This window comes from Myotis daubentonii, chromosome 1 (assembly GCF_963259705.1).
Source record: "Myotis daubentonii chromosome 1, mMyoDau2.1, whole genome shotgun sequence".
Taxonomy (NCBI): domain Eukaryota; kingdom Metazoa; phylum Chordata; class Mammalia; order Chiroptera; family Vespertilionidae; genus Myotis; species Myotis daubentonii.
The window spans coordinates 52,935,332-52,957,236 of NC_081840.1; the positions used below are offsets into that span (position 1 = coordinate 52,935,332).

Consider the following 21,905-nt stretch of genomic DNA (forward strand, 5'->3'; position numbering starts at 1 on the left):
AATAAAAGTAATTTTTAAAATATCTATAAACTTTCCAATCCTTTTCTGATCCATGAAACTACTTTTGAAATTATGCAGCTGTTTTAGGTTTTATTTTTTTAATATATTTTTGTTGATTTTTAGAGAGAGGATAAGGGAGAGGGATAGAGAGATAGAAACATCGATGAGAGAGGAAGTCATAGATTGGCTGCCTCCTACACGGCCTCCACTGGGATTGAGCCCACAACCCGGGCATGTTCCTTGACTGGGAATCGAACCGGCGACCTCTTGGTTCCTGGGCTAACGCTCAACTGCTGAGCCACCAGTCAGGCTGCTGTTTATAACAATAATTCTCAAACTAAAAGTAGCAAGATTCTAATTAAAATAAAATTATTTTCATCCCAAATTGAGGAAAATAATACAAATCTTAATTTATCAATAACAAAATGTTTATTGAGTACTACCAATGTGCCTGGTACTATATTAAGCTCTATGTACTAAGTATGCTCTATAAGTCTCAAATCAACCCTATAACTTAACTATAATTACTGTCCTCATTTACATACAAAGAAACTGAAGAAACCAGAGCCAGAAATTGAACCCAGGTAGTCTGACATCAGTCATGCTGCAAGAAACTAGCACTTATACCTACATTAATGAATTTTTGCACGTTCAAGGCAGATCTTAAAATTACAGTAATATGGGAGGTCATTTTCTACCGAAGTTAATAATATCTAATTATAAACATCCTTTTTTTTCCCTACCTCTTATTTTATTGAGTTTTAAAGATGGCAAATGAATTTCAACATAAAACATTTTTTTCTACTTTAATTCTATTTTTCCTCAAATAAAACTGTCACTAAAAAAAAAAGCTTACACAGTTAGCAGTTTGATGCCAAAGTATAATGAAAATTGGAAACTCAGTATGTACTCAAATTGTCACACCTGAGAAAGTGACTCAATAAAAGTTGTTAAGCCCTAACTGGTCTGGCTCAGTGGATAGCGCGTCAGCCCACGGACTGAAGGGTCCCAGGTTCGATTCCAGTCAAGGGCACGTACCTTGGTTGCAGGCACATCCCCAGTAGAGGGTGTGCAAGAGGCAGCTGATTGATGTTTCTCTCTCATTGATGTTCCTAACTCTCTATACCTCTCCCTTCCTCTCTGTAAAAAATCAATAAGATATATTTTTTAAAAAAGAGAAACAAGCAAATTGGTGTCACTCCACTATGCCCACCAGCCAATCAAGATGCTTATGCAAATTAACCCAACAAAGTGGCAGTTAATTTGCATACGCAGGCACGGAGCGAAGACTGAAGGCTCCGGCTAGAGTGAAGACTGAAGACTGAAGAGGCTTGACTTCTCCGCTGTGGCTGCAGCAGAGAAGCCATCGAGGCTTGGCTTCTCTTCTGCGGCCAGACCAAAGGCCTGGGTCCCAGGTGCTGGAGGAAAACCGGTGCCGGCAGCCATGGGAAGGAAGGCCTATTACGTGAATCTTCGTGCAACGGGCTTCTAGTAGGATTAATAAGAAAATACTTAACCTGTTTTGCCTCAATTTCCTTATCTGTAAAACAATTATAACAATACCCATCTTACATGTACTTTACTGAGGATTAAATGAGATAATGTTATGAGAACAATTAGAACAGAATCCAACACAGTAAGATCCTGTGGTAGTCTGGGAATTGGACAGGAGAGAAGGAAAATGGCATTTTCTTCCTTGCTTTCTGAGTATAGGAGGGAGAATATCTTGTTTATCTTCTTTTCACTGTACAGTACTCTCCTATTACCTAGCATCCCTCTGCTCACCTGAGAGCCCAGGGTGCTCAACTCTTCACTGTAGATCCCTGCAGTGATTTGTCATCCACTGTACATCACACTCCAAAATGACTGCATTCCCTCTTCCCTCAATTAAGACTTCTCTACTAGGAATTAAGCAATGTAAGTTGACTACATTTTAAAAATACATTAACAGTCTGATAGATTTTGGTTATTAACCCAAACTAATCACTGGTAGACTATAAGGCAATTAAAGAAAATTAAAATTTAGGTAAAAGTAAAACAGACTTTCCTAAGAATTTGCCTATGATCTGCTTCTTTAAGTCATTTCTACTAGTCACAGCTTCTCCCAATATAATCCACGTCCCCAACAGGTTTTGAGTATTTTCAAAGTAGAATCCATGGCAGTGTGTAAGGACAGCCAGCTACTTCTATTAGTAAGGTGCCAAAGACACCAATGTCACAATAACTACAAAACCATACATTTTTAGTGTTGAAATAGAATTTTCAATTTACCTAAATCAGATGCTAACATCTAGAATATGATACATTTGTATTTCATTTATTTATTTATGTAGTTCAGTCCATAAATACCTAAATAAAATATATTAAAGCTGGTGAATATCATTAGGGGCCAAACTATGATTTTTTAAAAGAACTTTGAACCTTTGACCAGCTTTAATTTTTTCAATTAAAGGAAGAGTAGAAAACCATTATCTATATACTAGAGACCCGGTGCAAGAATTCGTGCACCAGTGGGGTCCCTCGGCCTGGCCTGCAGGATCAGGCCAAAACCAGCTCTCTGGCATCCCCCGAGGGGTCCCAATTGCGAGAGAGCACAGGCCAGGCTGAGGGACCCCACTGGTGCACGATCGGGGCTGGGGAGGGATGTGGGAGGTTGGCCAGCTGATGAAGGACCACGGGAGGGCTCCAGGGCATGTCCAACCTGTCTCGCTCAGTCCCAATCAGCCGGAACCCAGCAGAAATGCCCCCTGGTGGTCAATGCACGTCAAAGCGACTGGTCAACCGTCTGTCCCCTGGTGGTCAGTGCATGTCATAGTGAGCAGTTGAGCGGCCTTAGCATGTCATCAGCATATTACCCTTTGATTGGTTGATGGACGACCAGTGGGGTCCCTCCGCCTGGCCTGCAACCTCTTGCAATCCGGGACCCCTCAGGGGATGTCGGAGAACTGATTTTGGCCTGATCCCGCAGGCCAGGCCGAGGGACCCCACTGGTGCATGAATTCGTGCACTGGGCCTCTAGTGGGATATATAAAAGCCTAAGCGACTGTTCGACCAGTTGCTATGACACGCACTGACCACCAGGGGGCAGATGCTCAACACAGGAGCTGTCCCCTGGTGGTCAGTGCGCTCCCACAGCGGGAGCACTGCTCAGCTGACCGATGGGCACCAGATGCAGGGCTCATGGCTGGCCACCACAGCCTGGAGACCGCAGCAGAGTGGCAGCGAGCCTACCAAGCGGCAGCAGCAGGCGCAGTGGGGCCACGATGAGCAGGAGTGGCAGGCAGGAGCGGCAGGCACACTGGATTGCCAGTTTCGGCCCAATCCCCGCAGGCCACGCAGAGGGATCCAATCGGTGCACAAATCCATGCACTGGGCCTCTACTATATCATATGAAGTAGAAGGATTCCCCCCAAATTTTTACTTTCTAAAACAATAGAAATAAAAACAAATCTGAGCACTCAAAGTACTCTTAGTCTAACCCAAGCTCAATCAGACATTTAATTCTGTTTGGAAATTGGTTTAGTTTTATTGTCATGCAACATAAATATAAAAAGAGCAAAATGAAGACGTTTTATGTTAATTTACAATTTTCTTTCCTATTTGCATTAAAAAAAAACACCCTCGTGTTAGTTCTGAGTTTAGTAAGAAACAGCTTTTATTCAATCATTTATTCAATTTAATGCAAGGCATAAAGGTACCAAAATATATAAAACAATTAAGAGTCAACCAATTATATTATAAAACCAAGAACTGTCTATTTAGGAAGAAGAGTGGGAAGAATCAACATTGAGATTTGGTCAAACTAAAACCAGTTTTGATAGAAATTCATGCATCTTAAAAATGCTTACAAAGCTAACTCTCTACACACCCCCATCCCACTCTCTCATTTAAAATCATAACTGTTTACATAAACATTATAGTAGGTTAAACAGCCTGTATTTTTTTTCATTGGCTGAAAAGCACATTGGGATGACTGCCAACCATAACCACGTCCTCAAGTACCAAGCTCCTGATGGAGCGATAAATAAAACATCATGTAATACGTTCATATGTCAAAAAGCAAAAAGTAATACTTATGTTACTGAGATAAACATGCTTTCAAAAAGGGATAACAAAAATAAATTTACTTGTTAGGCGTAAACATGGTTCTCAAAATTTAAGCCACTCTCTAAAGTCCTGATCCCTACAGAAAAAATATCATTACCAAAGCCTGAGCCTACTTCACAGTTAGGACCAGTCAGGTTTTACCTCTGAATTTACTTTCCAAAAGTTGTTCAGTATCTTCTAGCAGACAAGACTTCAACCACAGTACTCCTTTCTTGAAAGGTAAGGTACAGCCACTCAAGAAGTGACACCTTAATTATTTATTAATTATATATGGATACAAAGATAAATAATAGAGAGACTTGAACTCAAGGAATTTATAGTTCAGCAAGAAAAAGACAGAGGTGTACACAACTCTATGATAAAAGAGATAAAAAGTCATGAAGTTGCACAATGCATTAAGGAAGTACAAATGAGGCAGTGATTGCCTCTACCTGAGGTCACAGATGTCACATGTGATCTGGTCCTTGATGGATAAGAAGAAAGTCAAATCACTGATCAAAGACAAAAACTGTAAAAGTGAATGATAGTTTTAGAAATGAGTTGCTGGGACATGGCTATCTCTTGTTAGAAATTGGGGGGGGGGGGCGGGGGGGGCGGCGTGAAGCTTGAGCCAGAAAATTAAGGTCTTAAAGGACCACACTAAGGATCTGAGACTTTATCCTGTAGGTAGGGCACAAGGAAAATGATGTGGAGAGATCTATGATACTTCTTGTTGTGAAAAAGCAAAATTCATAATTGAAAAACAATGTATTCAAACTGAACATCATGTTTAAGTTAAATGAGTTTAAATTTTATTTTATTTTCCCACTTAAAATCACACAACTTAATCTGGAACTTAATGCCTACACAATATTTTATTTTTATATACACATTACAAATTTATTAAGTACAAAATCTGAGTTCTTTGTAGTTCTTTTGAAGATAATATTTTCTTCATCTTGTTATTTCCCACACTCTCCAGCACGGTGTTTAACACATAGAAGATACTCAATAAAATATAGAGACAGGTAGTGTATTAAAACTCCTACTACAACAATTAGAATTTGTGCTGTACCAAATCAATTTCATAAAAATAAATTTCACAGAAAAATCAAGGCCATATAGGCCTTGCTGTAAGGATAGAACTTCAACTGCTACACTCCTAGAATACGGCAATCTAAGCCACCCTTCCACAGCTCCTCTGTATCTGAACAGTTGTTGAGATCAAGTTGCAGGATGGCCATGTACTATCACTCACAGTTAGTATTCCAAGTGATAGTGTTGCTTTCTCCAAGTCATTTGCCAAAGCTGTCAACTACCTTTAGACACAGATATAACCAAGGGCCCATCCCTGTCAAGCTACCTGAGGTTTGGCTCCTTTGCACAATGGTGTCAGATAACTGGAAAGTCTGATCACCTGAAAATTCAAGTGAGGTCAGGCCACAGGGCTAATCTGGCATGGAAGATATTCCCAGCTCCAGGGCTTCCTACCCGATCTAGGGAGACAGAGTTCTCAAGCAGTCAGAAGGCTAATTTTTCTCGACTCAAAAATTTCAGGTATAACTCCTCATTTCCACTTTCCCAAGAACTGAAGAGGAGCAGAGGATTTCCCTTTCTTATAAATCACATAATAGAAAATATAGATTATACTTTCCAGTAATATTCCTCTGCTCATCCTAAAAGTTTCTAGTTCTTTATGGTATCTGAAGGAAGTATAGGAAAGGTTGGACCCTTGTTCATATGCCACTTTTGGGTAAGTCTTTTCTTTTCACTCTTTCCCCACTTACAAAATATTTATTCTTTTCAGGATACATAAACCAAACCTACCAATTCCTCTATGTACACAGCCAAATTATGAAATCTTATCAAGGTCTGCTGATCAGTTCTTTCTGTGTCATCTTCCCAAGGACCTCAGTCTAAATTACCTCTCTCTCTCTCTTAGGTCTTTAGAGAGGATAAGCAATTGCCACTCCCTCCAGTGAACCCAAAATTTCTTTTTTTTTCCTCCAAAATTTCTTTTTTATGCCTGCAACAAATCCCTAAGAAAAGTTGTAGGTAATATGTTTTTAGAGTTTTGGCGTGAAACTCACTGGGATTCAGCTGCTCCATGAAATAAGACATTTCACCATCAACAAACCAACTAAAAGTAAGTCAATTCAGCCCTAGCCAGTTCTGCCCCTGTGCACTCTATTAAAAAACAAACAAAAAAACAACAGACCCCCTCCTCTGCAAAAAAAAAAAAAAAAAAAAAAATTAGAATGAGATCAGAGCAAATCAGAAAAGAAAGGACATTAGGACATTCAAATATGCCTTCATCTAAAGACCCCATACATGGGACTAACACCAGGCACACTGCATCTGGAACAGGATGTAAATGTATTCTTCACTCACTGAAACTCTACACTTCTCCTCATAATGTTAGTTCAGTAACCCACACACTGCAATTTAAATCTCCTATTATCACATGAACTCTTTTTTCCTTTTCCCCTAACAACTCAATAAATGTTAGAAATATTCTGAAGTGCCTTAATTTTAACATCTCAGTTTCTTCATTTGTATGAGGAACCAAGTCCATTTTTAGCTTTCAACAGCCAATGCATCTGTTCTATCTAGGCCCAGCCAAAACAACCTATATAAAGACAGACTGAGCCTCTTAAATTAAAGGGTTTTGTGGAACTGAACAGAAGGCAGAAGCCTACATTATTACTCTTGCTTTCTTTTATTTCCTGTATATAAATGCCTCACTTTTCTCAATTAAAAACAAACTTTCAACCAAATTCCTAAAGCCCACTCATAGAAAAAATAATAGGTACTATGGAAAGATGACTCCAGTTTCTTAAGTGCATAAACATTTGTTTATATTCTTTATTAAAAATGAAAATATCATACATATTAGAGAGTTTTAACACAAGCCAAGAAGATTCAGTGTCTTTGTTAAAGCGTCACCCTATTTGTAACACTCCTTTATTTTTTCAGTGCTTTCAAAGGAAAAATCATGAGCCTCTTCCATAACTATGGTATACGTTAAATGCTTTAGAGTAGAATTCTTTAAAATAAAATCTTAATAATCAGATGAACACAGTCTCATTTTTTTGAACCCACATTGATCATGTTAATTAAATCTTCCCTACTGTGTGCTTTATTGACCCTTAGAACCATTATCTTTTGAGGCAATCCATTATGACACTAATCAGATATATTATACATTGTTAAGCTAGCATGTGTGTGCATGCTGTGAAAGCTATCTCTTTACAACTTGCTGGGTAATTTAGGAGTTACTTTTACTTCCTCCAAGTTTCCACAGTCTGGTTTCCTACAACACTAAATGATCTATATATCTTCTCATTAGAAATATCAGGACCACTTAAATCTTGGATTAAAATATTATTTCATCCATTATATATATATATACAACTTGAAGGCCATTCTAACCTCTTTAATTTTACCAGTTCACAAATTAATGCTTCTAAATACCTTACATGTGCATTTGTGTTGCGTGGGAACTCTGCATAGTTTACCACAAGTCACAATTTTATTTAAGTCATGTGTAAATGACTTAAATAAGAATATTTAATGACATTAAATAAATCATCATTTTAAACTAACATTTTTTAATGAAGAAAGATAGAAAGCCAAGTTAAATTGCCTTTGACAATTTCTAGTCATTTGTGATATACAACAGTATTCGGTATTCATCCCCCAAACTCCTAAAACACTGTATGTAACAGTAGGTTAAGAAAATTTGAACACTTTAATTAGTTAATAGGTGACCTAGGCCACGGGTTCTAACTAAATTAATTATAAGAATAAGTTAAAATATTTGATGTTAAGACAAGAGACATAGAACTTCTAATACTTCTCTAGAAAAGCACAGCGAACAACAGAGAATTACAAAATTATTCTTTATGTACCACTGAACTTAATATTGCCCTGTTTACAATATTAATAATTACCACTATTGTGCATACTTCCAAATACCCACCTCATAGGAAATAAGAAATATATTTTTTGAAAGATCAGACAACAGCTGACATCTTAGCTTTTCCCAGCTAACCCCACACACTGAAGCACAGCTACAAATGCCCAAGAAGAAGACCCACTGGGTAAAATGGTTCTCTGCTCAGCTCTGCATGCATCCGTGGACTTCACAGTAGATAAATATACCCTACAGCCAGATTTAAGTGACACAATGAAGCAAAAAAAAGGATATTTGAAATTTAGCCACTGCATCTTAAACTTCTTTTTAAGTAAGGGGTGGTTTATTTTTACTTCAGCTTTTACATATAGAAAAAAATTCGCCCCCAAGGACTTATCCACATTTTTATATTAATCATTTCAAGATAGTTCTAAAATCCTTAAATTTATAATGCACCATAGTTTATAATAATTTTAAAAGATCTACAATTATAATTTTTGCTTTCACAAATGACACAAAATTTTTGACAAATACAAAGGCAGGTATATTATTTTATTTATTATGGGCTCTTTGTACACATATTTAAAAGCAAGACTTTTTTAAATCTTAGAAAAAAACTGGCATATTAGGTAGAATCTTTAAAAATTCAGGAAGTTATGAACTAGCCTACAGATGTTTTTCTCAATTCCATTTCCAAGGATCCTCCCTTGTTCTCCCCCAATTACCTCAAGAGGCTCCAAGCCAGAACTCCCTCTAAAGACTTGTTTGCCTAAAATACCTAACTCTAGGGACCACCAGAACAGCCCCGCTTCAAACTCTTCCTATGGAGCCAGCTAAGTGTCTGTTTGACCGTCCAACTGGTCGCTATGACACACACTGACCACCAGGGGGCAGATGCTCAATGCAGGAGCTGCCATGACACATACTGGCCATTTAAAAAGTAACTGCACTGAAGACCCGGTGCCGACAAACCAACACTCGGCTTCCCCCAAGTGGGACACAGGCCCCACCACCACCCTAGAGCGACACCCACCAAATCACTGCCAATGCTGCCAAGACTCCATGGCACAAAATGTGGCCCACAGCCCGGACCAGCCCAGAAACAGTGGCTGTGGGCGCTGGGTAATGATGTCATGTAGCAACACCCGGCTTCCTCTATCTAGCGACAGGCCATTTAAAAAGAAATGGCACCACGGATCTGGTGCTGACAAACCAACACTCGGCTTCCCCCAAGTGGAACACAGGCCCCACCAGGCCAATTGGCTGTGGAGACCAGCTCCGAGTACAGAGACACCCTTATGGAGCAGGACTTGCTTCAGTGAGGCTTTAGTGCTCACTGAGTCTGCCCTTTGAGTTTTTCACTTATGGATGTGAAGAGTTGTATACTGGTATGATCTGACACTGACCACTGGGTACACTGGCTCTTGGGTCTCCAGGGAGGTCCAAAGTCAGCCACTGCCTGGGGCTACCTAGCAGGAGCTACAGAGAGATCTGTTGATTCCTCCTCTTTGTATCAGGTTTGGAAGTACCCAGATGAGGCCCAGCTATGAAGCAAGGCAGGCTGGTGCTGGTGTTGGGTCTTGGGCCTTTTACTGATAGGTGTGGGACTCCCTGACGCAGCTGCAGCTTGAGAGATTTTAGCCTGAGCAAGGACAGGCCATTCATATGCAAAAGCCACTGTACACAGGTTGGGTGGGGTTGTAAATTGGATGAGGCAGGGTCTTCGGGAATCACCAGGGTGGAGCAAACAGAAATGGCTGCCAGTCAGCCCTGTGAACAGAAAAGTCCCAGCATAGGAACAATGATCCATGTGAGCACCTCCATCTGGGAGAAAGCTGTCCCTGAGTTCCTGCCCCGATGCCAGACAATCCAGTTCCTCCTCATATGTGTCTGTGTTCCCCAGAACCTAGCCTGGCATTGGAGTTCAGAGGAAGCAGGACTTTGTAAGTTCAGTTTGTGGTGCCAGCCTTTTAAAAGGAACAGCTGCGTCTCTAGTAGCCTCTGTGTCACTGAGCCCCAATCCGCACTGGTTTTTACAGCCCGTAGTTCTTACTATCCATAAGGACTTCTTTTCCCAGCTCTGGGACCCTGGGTTGAGGGTCTGGTGTGGGGCTGGGACCCCTTGTTCCTCAGGGCCGTCTCCGCAGAGAGGATCTCCCCAATTAAAAAAGCAGCACATGTGGGTGCTGGATCAGCCCATTCCACACCTCTGTGCCTCCTACCAGTCTTAGTGTGCTTTCTTCTTTACTTCTCTTGTTGTAGGACTTCCATTCAGCCAGCTTTCCAGCAGTTCTGGATGATGGTTGTTCTGTATGTTAGTTGTAATTTTGATGTGATTGTGGGAGGTGATGAGTACAGGCATTTTTACCTACGCCGCCATCTTCCTAGTTGTCTGTTGTTGCATCTTTCTATTTGCCTCTTGGGGGAAGATAGGTGACAAAGATCAACCCTTACTAGGTGAAGTTTATCACTGAAGAATTAACGTTGGGAACTTCAAATATTTTTCTCTGACATGCTTACTATTTTTACTCACCCCGGGCATCAAGTACTTACATGCTATCCTTTTGTTAATATTTTTCCATGAAAAATTCAATTCTGAAGTACAGATCATCTTGTTTTCTAGATATTCTCAAGTTGCTGATGTCCTCAAGAACACACATAAGGCTTTGGCCTTTGATGTCTCCCAACCCCTAAAGCCCAAAAGGGATAATAGTGTTGTGCACACAAAGTACAGATGCTGACAAAAAGATTCTTTTCACTTGCTAATATCACTTATCAGAATGCTACAGTTTCCTAAAAAGAAAGGTTAAAGAGACATTCTTGCCTTAAAAATACATGAATTTTCAATTATTTAAAATGCCACAAGGGTGAATATTTTGGTCTAGGTTTTCATTAGAAATGTTTCTAGAAAAAAAAATCTCTGCATACCACTGACCCATGTCTTACCTCCAATATTGCCTAAATTACTTTTCTATAACATTTTACTTCCTCTAATTAATTTATTTACATATTCAGTTATGTTTGTATATACACTGAGTGGCCAGATTATTATGACCACCCCATCAGTACTTCATTGGTCCACCTTTTGCCTTCAATACTGCGGTGATTCTTCTTGGCAGTGACTCCACAAGATGTTGAAAGGTGATGCGAGGAATCTGACACCATGCCTGATGAATAGCACTGTCCAGTTCTGTGAGATTTGAGGTTGTGGAACCAGCTGCCTGATGGCTCTTTTAACTTCGTCCCACAAATGCTCCATTGGATTGAGATCTGGTGATTGTGGGGGCCACCTAAGCAAGGTAAAGTCTCCCTCATGTTCTTGAAACCCCTCCTGCACAATATGAGCACCGTGGCATGGCGCATTATCTTGTTGGAAGAAGCCATCTCCATTGGGATACGCCATCAACATGATAGGATGAACCTGATCAGCAACAATACTTAGGTATGTTGTGCTATTCAGACGTTGTTTCATACGAATTAAAGGGCCCAAATCATGCTAGGGAAACATGCCCCAAACCATAACACTGCCCCCACCAGCTTGAAGGGTTGGACTCGTGCATGTGGGGTGCATGACTTCATGCTGTTTTGCCAAATTCTCACTCTGCTATCTGCATGATGCAACTGGAAACGTGATTCATCGGACCACATGACTTTTTTCCAATGCTCGACTGTCCAATCCTCGTGGTCCTGTGCGAATTGGAGACGTTTTATCTTGGTAATTGCAGACAGCAAAGGTGTTCGAACAGGCCTTCGGCTGTTTTGCTGATACTCGCTCCATGGCTCCAAGAGCCAACAATCATCCCATGTTCAAAGGCTGTTAAATCGCGTTGTTTACCCATATCTTCAGAAAAAAATCTACTGTCGTGGCAAACAACCTGCTTCCCTATTTATAATGGTCTGGCCCTCTAGCAACTTCAGCGCAAAATTATAGCTAATTTGCCTACAAATGTCAGGTGGTCATAATAATCTGTCCACTCAGAGTACACTTATTAAACTTTTCTTTTGAGATAACTCGATTTACATGCAGTTCTAAGAAATAATGGAAAGATCCTGTGTACCATTTATTTAATTCCCTCCATTTTGCAATATTACAACCAGAATATTGATATTGATACAATCCATAGATTTTATTCAGATCTCCCCCAGTAGTATTTTCTTCATTTGAGTAAGTTCATGTATCTGTCACCATAAGCATGATAGAGAATAGGGTCAACAGCACAAGTATGTCTTGTGTTGCCCCTTTAGAACAAAATCCACCTGTCTCTTTAACCCCTTGTAACCAACAATTTATTCCTGATTCTATAATTTTGCCATTTCAAGAGTAGTATACAGATGGAATCATATAGTATATAATTTTTAAAGAGTGGCTTATTTCCCCACTGAGCTAAATATACTCAAGATCAATCTAAACTGTTGCACTGATTAATAGTTCAATTCTTTTTATTGCTGAATAGTATTCCATGGTGTGAGTGACCATAATTTGTTTAATCATTTACCCAGTGAAGGACATCTCGACTGTTTCCAATTTTGGGCTATTATGAAAAAAGGTGCTATGAACATTTGTGTTCACGTTTTTGAGAGAACATAAGTTTTCAGTTCTCTGGGATAATGTTCAAGAGTATAACTGCTGAGTTATATGCTAACTGCATTTCATTTTATAATAAAATGTTGTCGAGTGGCTATATACCATAATTAATTCATTGGATTAAATTCCTTACTTGTGGAGTTAAATAGATGCACAACGTATTTTTTAAAATGGGTATATAAATTCATCTTCATAAGTGTGTTTGGGGCACTGTTTTCCTTCCAAGTAGAACATGGTAAATTGGAAAGTTAAAAGAACACTGTATAACAAAAACATTTGGGAAGTTCAGATGAGCTGCAATGTCTTAAAACTGTCCAGCATAGCAAGTTAACCAAAGGAATTAGGGACAGATTAGAAAATATAAACAACAGAGGATACACATGACAACACACAAGTTATGAATGTATACACATATATTCTTCCAATACCTCTAGGGAAATAGTAAATTATAAGCAGTAATTTCTACTACTACTCTGCCAGTACCTAAAGATGTTTTCTAGTAACTTTTTAAAACACCTAAAGATATTATTTACATTTTTTTAAGAAGACACTTGATTGAAATCTTACCGCAAAATGAAATAAACAAAAGCCTACATTTGATGTGCTCTTATCTTGTCTAAACATACAGGTAGACCTGCACATGCATACATGCGCACACATAAACACAGAGTAAAAATGCTCTGCACATTTTAATTTCCTTAAATTAGTCTGTATGAAAGAAAAAAAAGAAGATGGTGTGAGCATATTTTACTTTATGTAAACTTAAGCAAAATTGTATTAAAAATTATCATACAACAAATGGAGCACATTTCCTCTTAAATCTTTCAGATAGAAGAGAGCTTTAAGTTGAAGATAAATAGCATATCAAAGTGAACATTTCTTAAACACAAACTATTAAGCATTGTACATAAAAAATTTAAATATATATTCTATGCACTGTAATAAAAATCCCTAATTTACATTTATCATGACTCTGTTCATACAGAAGCCTAGAAAATGTTATAGTATTTTTATTACACACACCCTTTGGAGATTCCCAAGCTGAGAGTGTATATTCTCAGTAAGGCAACAGCATACTATTTGGATGACTGTGCCATCCTCACACTGTCCTCTCATCACAGATTCTCTCTAGAGATTCTTCTCCACAGCTATTCTCTGGAGATTTCTCTCTAAAGAGCTGCCCGACTGCCACATCTCTATCAAGTTTCCCAATTTTCATATTTTCCTCTCCTAATGTTGTAGTTCAGTTCACTACAGCTACAACTTTATATTGTTATTTTGATAGTTTTCTTTAAATTTCAGGTTATAGATTATAGAAAACTAAAGGGATAACAGGATTTCAAATGACCAGACAACTTTAAAAAAATCGCAGTGAAATATCCCTCACAAGTAGTGTGGCTATCTGAGGCGAGAATCACTGGAGTTTTTTGTTAATCTTTGCTAATTATCCCATAATACAAAGCAAATGCAAAAAAAAGGCCACTGACAGTTGAATATCATGCAAGAAACTAAATATCATGAAATGCTTGAAAGTGATGTTAAAGAACCATTTAATCAAACACAAAAGCCACTAACAGATTTATACCTAACTGCATTAGTCAGTTAATAACTGAGGAGAAAATCAACACAGTTCAAATGAAGTAAAACCGATTTCTATATTGTTGAAGAAAAAAGAATACCAAAAAACTCAACAATTATTTCATTTTTGTTCACTTAGTAGATAACATAAGTTATTATTTGTTTTAATATTACTTTCTAATTTTAATTTTCAAAATAAAGTCCCAATTGAACATTTTTTTTCTATCTTCTGACATCTTGGCATCTCTTTTAAGTAATTCTACGTAATTTTTTTTTAAGTAATTCACTACAAGACTAATTACTTAGATAAAATGGATCTAAGTCTATCCAGACATACCCTGGAAACTCTGAAACCTCTTCCAAAGTGAGGCATTAGCATTAAGTTTGGTATCTTCCAGACTGGGTAGGAAAGAGTCAGTAGCTCACATCTGGCTTCAAAAGAATGGCTATCAAAAGCCATTTTACCCATGAAAAGAGGCTGCTTTGCAAGGGTATGGGCATGGAAAGGGCCAGGAAAAGAATATTATAACTGCAATGAAACTGCCTATCTGCAATGCAAGAAAACATTCCTAACCATGAAAAAATAATGTATCCTTGTTATACAATATCCAGAAAGAAGACTTTAGAACAATTTTGGAAAGACTGAAGTGAAGGGTCTAGAAGTGAGAACACTGCACCTCTACCCTTTCCCATTTCTTAAATCTCAGCTGAATTTGCCACTCCAGTTTTCTCTCATCATCTCAACAAATACATTTAAGGAGAAAGAGGGGGACCCTATTTCAAGGTTTGAACCCCTGGGTCCATCATGCCTAAAATCAATCTATTCCTAGCAATATGGGGATGTGTAAGTCAATAAATATCAATTTTTGTTGAACATAATTTAATTTCTCTCACTTCTAAGAAAAATTCCTGACTAATATACTGGATGAAATATTACTCCACAATAACATTTTTTCCTGATCACTTTTGGCTGTGCCTTATGTTGATCTCTTCTAAATTTCTACAAGAAGTTTTTGTATTACTCACATTCTACCAAGTATATTTATTGAAATTCCTACACTAAAATAGCCAAGACTGTAAACAGACTGCAACTTATTCACTTTCATATTGTGCCATATAGTATTTTACACAGCTAAGGACAGAATAAAGGGATGAAGGAGAAGAAGGAAGGTACTCATCAATTCAGAATGGTCTAAGCAGCAGCAAGAGGAATCCTATCTAATAAAGAGGGAACATGCTAATTGACCATCATGCCCTCACAAGATGGCAGCGCCCACAGCCAATAAAGAGGGAACCCACTTAATCCACAATGAAATGAAAATAAAATGTAGTAGCTGCTACCAGAGGGGCACGTTAGACTCTGAGGTAGAAAGAAGGGCAGGCCTGACAGACCTCAAAGGCAATGGAAGGACAGTCGGTTCACTTGTAAGTCAAATAGTACTTATAAACAGAGGTTTAACATGTACTTGAACAACTGGACCCAAACTGTTAAATCAGCTAAGATGCTTAAAGTGAGTTATAAAAATATATACAACAATATTAACATTGTATCACTTTGCATTTCAGAGAACTTTCATGTACTGTCTTTCATTTTCCCTTCAAACAACTTACAAGCATTTTCCAGTGTGTGCTCTATGGAAAACTAGCTCTTTGGAGGCTAATGATCCTTTTTTTAGAAAGGCTCTGTACGTCATCTGGATCTGGGATGTGATGGGCTAAACAAAGTTAAATATGCTTTTTTTTCTTTTCTCTCCAGTCTTTAATATTCTAAAGTACAATTACAATCTGAATCTCTTCAGAGGGAACACAAATTTAAAAAACAAACAAACAAATATACAATGTTTTCCAAAGTTGTGTCACTACAGAACCTTTTCCTCATGGTCATCTCTCAAGACCAGTGTTTCCATAATTACAATTTAGGAAAATGCTGACTTAGTAAAAACATGGGAATATTACATAGGAAGAATAAGCATCTTACATGCCTAATGTGCCTAACAGAAAGAACACTGGACTGAAAGTCAGGAGACATGGGTTCAACATTCAGTTTTGCCAATTATTGTCTCTGAAAAGTCAGGCAAAAAACAATTGTAATTCTAATTGCAGCCTTTTTGAAGGTTGCAAATATTAGATACATTAGATTATAGAATTCCAGGGCTGCAGAATATCTTTGAGACTACCCAGCAGTACCCTATTAGAAAGAGAAAGGTTATTAAAAGCCAGATCACCTAACACTCAGCCCTGCATTTTTTCTTATACCATCAACACTTTCTTAAAGTATTTTCACTCTTTAAAAGATAAAATATTAACAAAACATCTCTAGAGGCAAAATGGATCTCAGAAAACCACACAGAGGAAATCCAGAGGTCAGAGTGGGACCATCCAGTTTGCAGCCCCGTGGAACCATAAAGGACACACTCAGGGGGCAGACTCAGTGAGCACCAAAGCCCCATTGAAGCGAGTCTTGCCCCAGATGGGTGTCTCCAGCACAGAAGTTCTCCCACTGCAGACACAGCTGATTCTCACAGCCAATTGGCCTGGAGGTCAATTCCTCCCAGTGATAACTACAACAATCAAGGCTTAACTACAACAAGTCTGTGCACAAAGCCCACAAGGGGGTGCACCAAGAGTGTCCTCCTCAGGTAATTGGGGAGGCTGAGCCACTGGGCCCTAGAGGACACTTAGCACAGAAAACCACTTTATCAACACAGGGAAGCATAAAAAACGCGGAGACAGAAAACCACACAATTGAAAATCTCAGAAAAAAAGGAAAATTGAAGGTAATATCTCATCTTAAATTTCTCACTGGCAGCACATGCACACACCACCTAAAATAAGTAAAGCTTTGATAAACATAAGCTTTAATATAAGATTAATCCATTCTACAATCAGTTGGGAATTGAAGGTAGGCAATTCTATGAAATAATTCATATATATGTCCAATTAATAAACTGGTCCCAGCATCACCAAAAATACAATCAACAACAGGTAAAGGAAAGCACATATTACTGAAGTTAATGAGAAGACCAAGGGTAGAAAAAGAGAACAATAGACTATTTGCTGATACTATTGCAATTCACCGCTATTGTTAAAGCTTTGCAGTGTCACTATAATAGAGTACAGAACTGTTTGATGCTAATTAGTTAGTGGTGTGCCAAAAGATGTACTTATTTCAACTTTAAACAAAAAAAGCTCTTCTTTTTCATAGTGAGAAATCAACTGGATAATTCTGGAATTTATTAAAAAGGAACACTAACTAATCTAACATAATAGCTTTACTTCCTGTATAAAACACTTCAAAATATCTAAATGAATATAGAAATGCATGTTTCTATGGCAAAGTTTTCATTATTCAATCATTAACAACCCTTGTTAGACAAAATTTCTCATTTTGGCAGTGTGCAAAATCATTAAAGTGTTTGAGAGCTCCATCATGAAAGTATACTTTATAATAAACTATTTATTCAGGCAAATGTGCTTATGGCTGAACATAATACAAAAAAAAAAAAAAATTCCCTAGACATACAATCCCCCCTTTAATGGTGTTTTTTATTGGTTGCAGCAATGATGAAATATATTACTGCTTTTCTATTAGCTTTAACTGTTTCTGAGCATTTATCATTCATAGCACAACTGTGAAGTGTCATCACCTGTTATAATGATTACGTATTAACAGTTCCAAATGATTCTAGTACCATGCCCATCTCAGTTGTGCTTTAACAATGAAGGTTTTTAGACTGAAACTTTCTTAAGTTGTCACTGGCTAGAAAAGTAAATCTATCCACTGTGACTCTATGGAGTACTATAAACCCACATTTTGAATATCTAATAGTCCAATTACTTCAGCTCTTATCAACTGGGAATGCCTGTTGCTGTGTAACTGTTCTACAATTTAAGAGACATTTATTTCCAAAAGCAAGCTATTGTCCTGCAGATTGCTTACACTAAATTATTAGATACTTCATTTGATCACTTGTATTGAAAACAAAGGGAAAGAAGTACAGTAAATCAGATATTGCTAAAGACCAGTGAAATGCTTCTGAATATATCTGCCAAAACTTTTCAGAATTATTTCCCCCTTTCTTACAGGTAAATTAACATTTTTAAGATTAGGTTTAAAACTTACAATGAAAAATGTGTAGCTGTACCTTATTAACTGTACAATGCAGTTAGATGAATGCAGATTTTTTTTTCACTTGTACTGTATCAACCTGTTTAAAAATCTGAGTTTTTAAAATTTATTTTAAAACTTATTTTATACACAGGATAGGGATGACTATTAAAAGTATTCTAATATGCCGAAACCGGTTTGGCTCAGTGGATAGAGCGTTGGCCTCGGACTGAAAGGTCCCAGGTTCGATTCCGGTCAAGGGCATGTACCTGGGTTGCGGGCACATCCCCAGTAGGAGATGTGCAGGAGGCAGCTGATCGATGTTTCTCTCTCATCGATGTTTCTAACTCTCTATCTCTCTCCCTTCCTCTCTGTAAAAAACCAATAAAATATATTAAAAAAATAAAATAAAAAAATAAAAGTATTCTAATAATTAACTGTAAACTCAAGAAACCAAAAAGCACATGCTCATAATTTCTCCAACTAAGAAAATGCTACCTCAAACTGAATTACAGAAATACTTTTAGTCAACAGCTGCTCAGAGCAAGTGGCTGACACATATTTCTTAGAATTCATTTAATTCTCACACTTACCCAACAATTTTAACTAACCTTTGCTCAAAGCTGTGCTAATGATATAATTCTACTGGGCTTAAGAATCATCTCTGTGAGTTAAGAATAAAGGTAAGGACATAAATATTAAAATAAAAACCATTTCCTGATTTTTCAAAATATAGAGGTATAGCCTCAACTTAGAAAGCTTAATTCAATCTGAAATTACAAGCACATTGACTATACCATGCTCTGCCACATTTACTATAAGTTAAATGCTACTTGGGGAAAAAAACTGTACTACAAAAGGAAATTATCTGAAGTGTCATATTATTTTATTTTGATAGTAAGCTCAATAGAAAATTTAAAAAATAAATTAGGAAGTTTTCCTGGGCTAAATGCAAGGAAAATTATTTTGTTCTAAATTTATTAAAATAAATTCTGATTTTAACCTGGAATGATCATGTATTTAATATTGAGATTTTCATTAGCATTTATGTTAAAACAAATTGTCATTTTAAACACAATTTTTATTGCTGATTATAGATATTTTACTCTTACATAATACTCAATGATTCTGGTTTTATATTGGTAACTGCCTTAAGCAAAATCCACGCTAAAACATCAGACTTGTTTCCTCAGCACTTTACACAGGATAAGGGAAATAAACAAAGACTGTGTAAAGCAAAACCATTTTTAAAAAAATTGCAAATCCACCATTTTGGATTTGGATAATCCACTTAGATTAGCATGGCTGTGTCTTAAAAGGACAATTCTAAGATCATAATATAGGTCATGTCCTTAAGAAATAGATAGAGTAAGCAATGAAATCAATGACAATTACACAAAACCTTCCATATTTACATGACGCCACCAAAAACCAGTAAAACAGATTAAATAAAGCTTTTTAATGTGCTGAGCACCAGCATTAGCAAAAAGGAAAAATAATGTCATAAAACAGATTCTTTTGAATCAGGTTCTGCAAAAAAGATAAAGTATCATAAAAACGGGAGGCATCCAAACTGATTAAAGGAAAACAAAAAACCTTGGGCTTATCATTTCAGATTGTACAGCTATAAACTTTCATATGAGAAAGATAAAAGCAGGAAGTAAAGGGGAGATATAGAGAATGGTTAACATTAAAGGTTTTGCCAAAATATAATAATCAGGTTTAGGTGGTAGGTAATATCCTTCAAAGTACAACTTTTCCATTGCAGAACAAAACTTTTAAAATCGTCAATATGAACCCAAGTGCTTAAAACAAAAGATACAACATCTAAATGTACTATTAAGTTTTAATTAAATAGTGCCAAAAGAAAATATTATTCAATATAAGTAAAATCTGCCTAAAATTACTGCTTTGTTGTATTTTTAATTACCACAAACATACAACTATTAAGACAAATAATAAATTATGAATGTCTCGGAAACACTTCTCTGCCCCAAAAGCAAAAAACAAAAAAATGCTTGATGTCACAAAAACACTGCAAAAATTGACAGTTAAAACATTGCTGCTTTCCTTTTTGACATCGGTAACAATAATGCTCTATGAGAAAGATTCACATTTCTGGATACTTGCTCCTCAAACTGAGCTCAACAGGAAAGGAGAGATGTCCCTAGAAACTCAGGAACTTTCCTCTAATCAGTGGTTCTCAACCTTCCTAATGCCACGACCCTTTAATACAGTTCCTCATGTGTGGTGACCCCCAACCATAAAATTATTTTCGTTGCTACTTCATAACTATAATTTTGCTAGTTATGAATCATAATGTAAATATCTGATATGCAGGACGTATTTTCATTGTTCGCGACCCACAGGTTGAGAACCGCTGCGTCTAGCTAGTTATGTGTCCTTCCTGGACAAGGGGACAAAATATGCCTCTGACCAAAGAGGCTGTGTGAAGACTACTTGCAAAAAAGTACCAACTTACCCATCAGATTTGAGTTCATGAAAGGTGTTGGGGACAGGCCTTCATGGGCCCCTAATCGACTGTCATTCAAGTGATCACTGTAATGAGGGCTGTCTGTAAAACCCTAGGGGAAAAAAAAAGATGGGAGTGTTAAAGAGATTACTTGGCAGTCCTGCTAATTGAGCATAATCATCTAATTAATATACAGACATACAAATGGTTATTCCTCACCAAGTTCCTTGTTCATTACTTAGAAAACTAAACAGAGTGCTTCTTTTGTTATTTTTAAGGTTTTAAAGTAAAAAATGTTTCTTGATCTTAAATTCTTTTTAAAAAAGGGTTGAACTAAGAAAATACATTTCTGTGTTAGAAAATGTTTATCTCTATCATCCTTTTTCTGCCCTCCTTTCCTAAGTGGCAAACAAATCTTTAGCAAAAAAGATCTGTTTATACTCCTTTTAATACCAGTATAACAAAATATACTCTTACAGAAAGTGAGTCATATAAAAAGGAAAACATTAAAAATAGCTGATTTAAGTTTTTAAGAGTCTGAAAAATAAAACTGCAAACAGCATGAAAACAATATAGCTAATATTATTTCACAATAGCCATTATTAAATCTCCCTTTATAACTTAAAACATGGTTTTTTAAAAGCAGAGAAGAAAAAACGATACCAAAGTTTACAAATAAAATGTTACAAAAGCTCTGTGGATTAAAAACTGTTCTGGTTCTCAGACTCCTACATATACTAAGTACAGCATCACCTTCTAAAATTATACTGATAAGGCCTTGAACCCGAGTTAATTAAAACTGAAGATGATACCTATCCTTCTGCCAACTTAAAACAATTTTAGTGAAGATCAGAAAAACTAACAAGAGGCCAGACAAGAAAGACAACTGCCTTGGCTCACAGAAACCAGAAACCACCCAGAATCCCCTGGGACTATAAAATCATCAATCACTGAACATTATCATTAATGCAGACTGCAGGGTAACATTCAAAAAGACATTAATGGGGCTGAAACAGGCCTCACTATCTTTGCAGGCATGCTGTCAGTTCAACCAAAAGGCTAGGAACTGAGAGCTAAATAACTGTCAAATCATTACTATTGCTTATGGATGCATGTCACAAGTCCTTCTGCTGTTCTGTTTAAAAACTAATCTTCTGGG

The 21,905-nt window shown here is 37.3% G+C and overlaps 1 protein-coding gene across 5 annotated transcripts in view; it reads right to left on the minus strand.

Moving 5' to 3' along the window:
- The window catches only part of TCF12 (transcription factor 12), a 370,918-nt gene that overhangs the window by 180,848 nt on the left and 168,165 nt on the right, over window positions 1-21,905 (minus strand). For all 5 annotated transcript variants that reach the window (XM_059700173.1, XM_059700160.1, XM_059700181.1 and 2 more), the window contains one exon: window positions 20,756-20,858. In XM_059700173.1, the coding sequence (XP_059556156.1) occupies window positions 20,756-20,858 (103 nt within the window). The remainder of the gene's footprint in view (window positions 1-20,755; window positions 20,859-21,905) is intronic.